General features: G+C 41.2%; 1 protein-coding gene across 4 annotated transcripts in view; it reads right to left on the bottom strand.

The window, feature by feature from the left end:
- Positions 1-401: 401 nt before the first annotated feature.
- srgap2 (SLIT-ROBO Rho GTPase activating protein 2) overlaps positions 402-6,000 on the bottom strand; it is a 135,182-nt gene continuing 129,583 nt past the window's right edge. For all 4 annotated transcript variants that reach the window (XM_017694733.2, XM_017694736.2, XM_017694734.2 and 1 more), the window contains one exon: positions 402-4,712. In XM_017694733.2, coding sequence (XP_017550222.1) covers positions 4,242-4,712 — 471 coding nt within the window. In that variant the 3' untranslated portion in view covers positions 402-4,241. The remainder of the gene's footprint in view (positions 4,713-6,000) is intronic.

The raw sequence follows: 6,000 nt of genomic DNA, 5'->3' as shown, positions 1-6,000 counted from the left end.
AGGCACATGCAGACAACATCTCTCTCTCTCTCAAAAAAAAAGGTTATTTTCATTTTTTTTCATTGTTAACCTCAAAAATACTTGGAATAAAATCTCTTTGCATTAATTTACACTAAAAAGAATGTCTTTAGCAAAGTTACTGTCTTGGAGATATTTATTTTTTGGAAATGAATTCAAACTAAAAATGCAAAAAATTCAGGAATGGACAGTAATTGGTTAAAAACAACTCAAACATTTCTCACTTCTAATTTTCTTGCTAAACAACATGCAAAGGTAAATCATGGACATGGAAACTTACTAAATGAGGCCATTTCTGTTTGCACAGACATATCTAGACAATTTTTGGCAGCTCTATTTGTCCAGGAGAACTTCCATCACTTTATTTTTTTTTTACTTTTTACTTTTTTTTTGCTGGTGGTCTCATTGGCTGCTCTGGATTATCTGAGGTCTTCAGTTGGGTCGTGATTTGACTCCTGACAAACTTAAGATGCTTTTCATGACCCCCCCAAAAAATCATAGAGTAACCACTCATGCCCTGGGGACCCAAAGGCACGGCCATTCTGTAAAATATCACTGCCAACAGAAAATGATTTTTATTATTATTAAATAATGCAGAAATGACATCATTTTTTTAATAGTACCTGGTTCTATGTAAATACCTCATTTCTTCATATAATTCATCATACCAAGCACATTTAAAGCAGCTGCCTATACACATTTGACCTTTCAGTAGACTAGTGGTATGTAAAGCTTTATGTAACATTCATTTTCATTTTCACATTCCAAAAATGAAACCACAAACTTGTATAGCAAGCGGTTTATTAAAAAAAAAAGTTTACTACAAGAACTACACATGGAATTATATAAGGTGTATTTGAGAGTAAACTACTATTGCTATTACTGTACAATCTTGTACCCAAAAAAAAGAGGAAAAACAAAGAAAAAGAATGTACCTCTGTAATGTACACCATTGTATATACAAAGTACATCTGAACACAGGTTCCTCTGATAAGATACTCGAGTGGACAACTATAAATATATCTGACAAGACAATTCATTTTACAGTCTTGTTTCGTTTTAAAATGGACAGGAAATACATATTTAACAATAGTTATGATTTTCAAAAAAGAAAAATCCTCACTCAGTCTGTTCACAAACATACAATGCAGATTCAAGTGCATAATAATGATTGATTTTAAAATTACAGACGGAAGGAAAAATAAAAGATTAAGTGTAAACTGAGGCTTCGGCCATCAGCGTAGTAAGGACATCACACTTTAAAACAGAACACCACCAAGCACTTTCCATGAGTTAATGACACATTATGCATGTTAATGCCTTTTTTAAAAAAAAAAACAAAACAAAATCTCCCCCAACACAACTCGGTTTCCAGTTGCCTTATGAGGTATTAGGAACAACACAAAAACGTCCGATCATAGCTCACAGGAATAAAAATAACCACCTGTTAAGACGTTCAAGAATTGCAACACAACACATTGAAGATTCCATGAAAAGTAATGAGAAAACTATTTTCCTCAAACAGACATTTAAAAACGCTTCAGTAAGCTGCTCATTCTTTCCTGCTCTTCTAGGTTGGATATCAATAAAGGGTTTCCCAGTGTTCACCATTATTCATGGCATTAAGGCTCCTAATGACAGGCCTTGTTTGCTTGGTGAAAACAGTGAGCCAGCTCTTGTTTTTCTTCCCCTGACCTAGACACACCCCAGGTTATTTTCGTTCTAGTCTACCACATCAAAGCAGAGACGTGCAATTTTCACTGACCAGCTCATCCTTGCATGTTCTGAAATCACAGACATTTAAGGCCTCTCTGAAAATAGCAGACACTCCTAATTCCTTTAGAAGTCATAAGCAGACCGTACAGAACGAGAAGGAGGCTCAGCTTTGTAGACGGACGCCGAGGAGACAAGAATGCTTTCGATTGTCAGATACTGGAGTAACTAGAGCTGGCCACTCCGTGGCAATTCTCTGGCATGATGAAAGAGAAAATTAGGTTAGATAGCTGGGAATGAGCTCACTGTGGAAGACAATGGGGTTCTGCTGCAGAACGTGCAGGTGAATAGAACAGTTGTGGGTTATTGCCTCTGAAAGTCTCCAATCTGAACATGTTCAGGCCTTCATCAAGAGCCTGGGTCTTATATACTCCCTGCAAACTTTGCTAGGAACACCTACCTTGTCCTTACACTCACAGGCCACTGAAAGCTCCACATTCTAGGTCCAGTTCATACAAAACTGGTCAGTCATTCTCTCTTCCAGTGGTTCTCAAACTGGATCTCAGGGACCACCAGAAGCTCCAGCTATATTTGTTGCAAGTTAGGTGGGAGCAAAAATGTGGTCTGTCTTGAGAATTACTCCATTCATAATTGGTCATTTTCAGACCGCAGGACAGACGTTGACCAGATATTATTTGGTGAACCACTCTCAACGTAGCAGTGACACTGACATGGTAGTGGCACTGCAGAAGTGTATCAGGTGTACACCTGCAAGGTAGGGGTTTCTAATAAAGTGGCCAGTGAGTATAATCTCCCAGAATACAGCTGCTGATGTAGGATCTAAGTTACATACAATTGTTCTCACTGTGTGAAAACCGATTCTGCATCAGCACTGACTCGTGAGGTTCCATAAATACAATCCTGAATTCCATCCAATTTCCCTTGAGCTTGCTCACCTGCAGGTCCTTTGGCTGGTCCCATTCATAGAAAACAACAGATATAGTGAGGAAAACGGCTGGGGTTTTGCATGCATCCCTCTTCGTGGAGTCAAATCCTCTGAGGAGACTGAAATTTTCCCTATCTGACATAAAGCTTGACTTTTTTGCCTCCATTAGGCTTTTGTGACTATACATACATACAAACATACTTACAGATACACAGTTACCATGATACACACTCAAGGCCGAAAAAGGGCCTAGAAGAACTGTAAATAAGAAAGAGGGAGCTATACCATTTTGTGCTTCAGTCTTAAAATAATGAACCAAATGGTTTGACAATTCCTCACTTTAGCAATTTCTTTTTGTTCCAGTTCTTAAATCGTAAATCTCGTTACATGTATACAAAAAAGACACTCTTTTTGCTGATTTGCTTTAAACTGACAAGCAATTGTTGGTGAACATAAATAGTTGACAGGCTATTGCGAAGTGCTTGAATTTGCTGTAGGAATGGAAGGGTACGAGGGCCAGCACAGCTTTACAATGTGCACCACGCAAGTTAACCTGTGATTTGCTTACGTATTCTGCAGGGTTTGCTGTACAGTACAGAGTGTAAGCTGGCAGAATCATACAAGAGGAAAGATTCTTTGCTGGTCACACAAGCTACATGAAATACCAGGAGTTCTCTGTGGTTGTAAAGGGTGATAAATGGTTAGTTGTGAACAAGCTAGACTAATATTTTGTAACTGGTGAGTAGTGACCAAGAAGATATATTGCGTAGCAGTATTAAGTAAGTATACCGACATGTATATTTCGGATCAAGAGAAAGTGGTAGCTATGCTGACATTCCTATAGAGAAGAATGGGGGTTTTCACAGTACTGAGAGGCGGTTAAGAGTACAAGTACCTCCCAGAACAATATGTGAAGAGGGTACAAGTAAGCATCCCTTAAACTGATGACAACGTGGACACAATGTCAGTACTTCATCAAGAAGCTGCATATAAATACACATCAGTTCAATTTTCCACTGCAATCCTATGGGGTTTCATAGTGGAATGACCCAGGTTAAAGTTCACTACTTCCCTTGTGGCATACTTGAACAGTCCAGCTCTCTGGAGGGAGAGAGAGTTGTGAGAGAGTGTCCTTGAGTAGAAAGAGAAAGAGTTGTTATTCACAGCTATTGTTTCTTCAAAGCAATCTGATCCACTCCCCATTAAAAAAAGGAAAACACATCAGTCCCATCAAACCAAGATTACAAAGGGGGTCCCAGCCGGAATTCAATTTAAACAGTGCTGGAAAAAAAAACAACAAAAAAAAAAAACACTCCAGGCTTTCAGTGTGTGTATGCAGACCACACACAAAGCATTCACGCCAACACTCGCTCACACCCACACACTCAAACACCCCATTATCAGTGTGAGTCTGTCAGGTTTTATGCTGTTCATAATGAATCAGTCCAGTAAAAACAGCTCAGTAATAAATCCCCCCATTGAGATTTTATGGAATTGTTATTAAACATGGGCTGTTAGATGACCCAATGGAGCATCTTTTTTGGCAAAGCCCATTTGTGGATGCTCAAGCTGGGCAGGACTTGTCGGTGGGAGGCGGAGGGGGTGGAGGGGTTGGAGGAATGGTGGTGGTGGGGGAGCCCATTGCGGGGCTACCGCCAGCTGAGCCACTCTTGGGGAATACCACAGGTTTGGGCCTGGTGGCCGGTGGCCGGCTGTCTCGAAAGGTTGAGGTGGAGGAGGAGAGGCCTGGGACCCCGGAGGCAGAAGGTAGAGGGCTCTTGGGTGCAGGGCTCTTCCCGGGTCGGAAGGTAGACGGCACGTCGCTGGCTGAGCTGGAGCTCCGCTGCAGGGGGTGCTGGGGCGAGTCGGCCTCTCGCAGCAGGCGTGAGTGAAGTGGACTGGATGGCTCAGATGCACCGCCGCTCTTCAGCTGCTCCAGAGTGTCCAGCACCACATCAGGAGCATGCTTCACATTACTTTGCCTCTCCAGCTCTTGCAGCTCACTCAGAGCTGTGCTCATGGTTGCCTCAATGTCCTGAGAGAGAGAGTGAGAGAGAAAGTTAACTGTACTGATACATAAGTATATAAGGACCTTACAGACAAATGTACACAATTTTCCTTTCACTCCAAATGTAGTTAATCAGCCAATACATATTTGGTTCCTAAAGATTGCTTCTATATTTCATACTGGAGCTACAAGGCTAGCAACTTTTTTAGCAAATTAACTTTGTAGCTTCAAGTAATTTGTCAATTAATTGTAAGCTACTTATTAGCTTACTAATAAACACATCATTGCTGACATAAGGGGACCGGACTATATACAGAGAAAGATTTTCTTTCCACTGTTGCTTTAAGAGCACCTCCCTTTGTTGTCTTCCCAGTCTTCAAAAGACCTCAGCAATACTGTAGCTATTCTCTGTGACCTTAAGGCAATATCCTATATGTGGCGTGTTTTCAGAGGGACACCCTATACTCTAGCCTTTATAGCCAGTCCTAGACTCCATTAGCTCCAGCAGCCTGCTGTCTGAAGAGTCTACCTAAAGGATCCCATATAAAATATCTGCTCTAGTAAGCAGACAACTCCCCAAGCTCCATCCACCAGGAGGCCACTCCAAATGAATTGCAACTCCAAACCGGATCGATCCCGCACCTCCAACCAGCCGTGAAATTACTCTTCAAATGTGGCACTTTAGCACATGGAGCAGGGGTCCATCTCAGCACTTCTCAAGAGGAAGATAGCACAGGGCGAGATAGCAATGAACTTTATATGCCAGCAGAGTTGACCACAAGTCTAGTGCAATGAGAATCGTGCACTCTTTTCACCTCTGAGAAAGTCCATCATGACTGGCAATAACAGTTTGTTACATCAAGTATGGAACTGTCTATTATGTATCCTCAAAAAGAGCAGGATTTGAGTTGTACTTCTAGTTTATTACCCAAACATCATAGCTGCCTGAGCTTCTGTTGAAGCAAACGCCAGTGACGGCCTGGCTGAAATTTTGAGCCTCGTCTACTGGATAAGACTGGACAAGCCCTCTCACTCTCATCATTTAAGATGAAAGAGTCCTTGCTGCAGTTGATGGATGCAGACTAGGGTGTGGGGGATAAGAGGATTAGCCTTTTTTAAGCCTTTTTTTTAGACTTCAATGATAAATAAGACTTTAAATCCAGCACAAGCCTCCACTTTCTGCATTAATCCAGACTCCTGAATTAATTCTAATTCAGAAATGCTGTGAATGTCTGTGGTAAATGTTACCACAGTAGTCTAGCATTAGCAGATACTGCCCAGATCATTCCAAACCTTCTGCAAATTTCCACTTCTG

Source organism: Pygocentrus nattereri, chromosome 21 (genome assembly GCF_015220715.1).
Source record: "Pygocentrus nattereri isolate fPygNat1 chromosome 21, fPygNat1.pri, whole genome shotgun sequence".
In the NCBI taxonomy this organism is placed as follows: Eukaryota; Metazoa; Chordata; class Actinopteri; order Characiformes; family Serrasalmidae; genus Pygocentrus; species Pygocentrus nattereri.
This window is presented reverse-complemented; position numbering and strand designations above follow the sequence as displayed.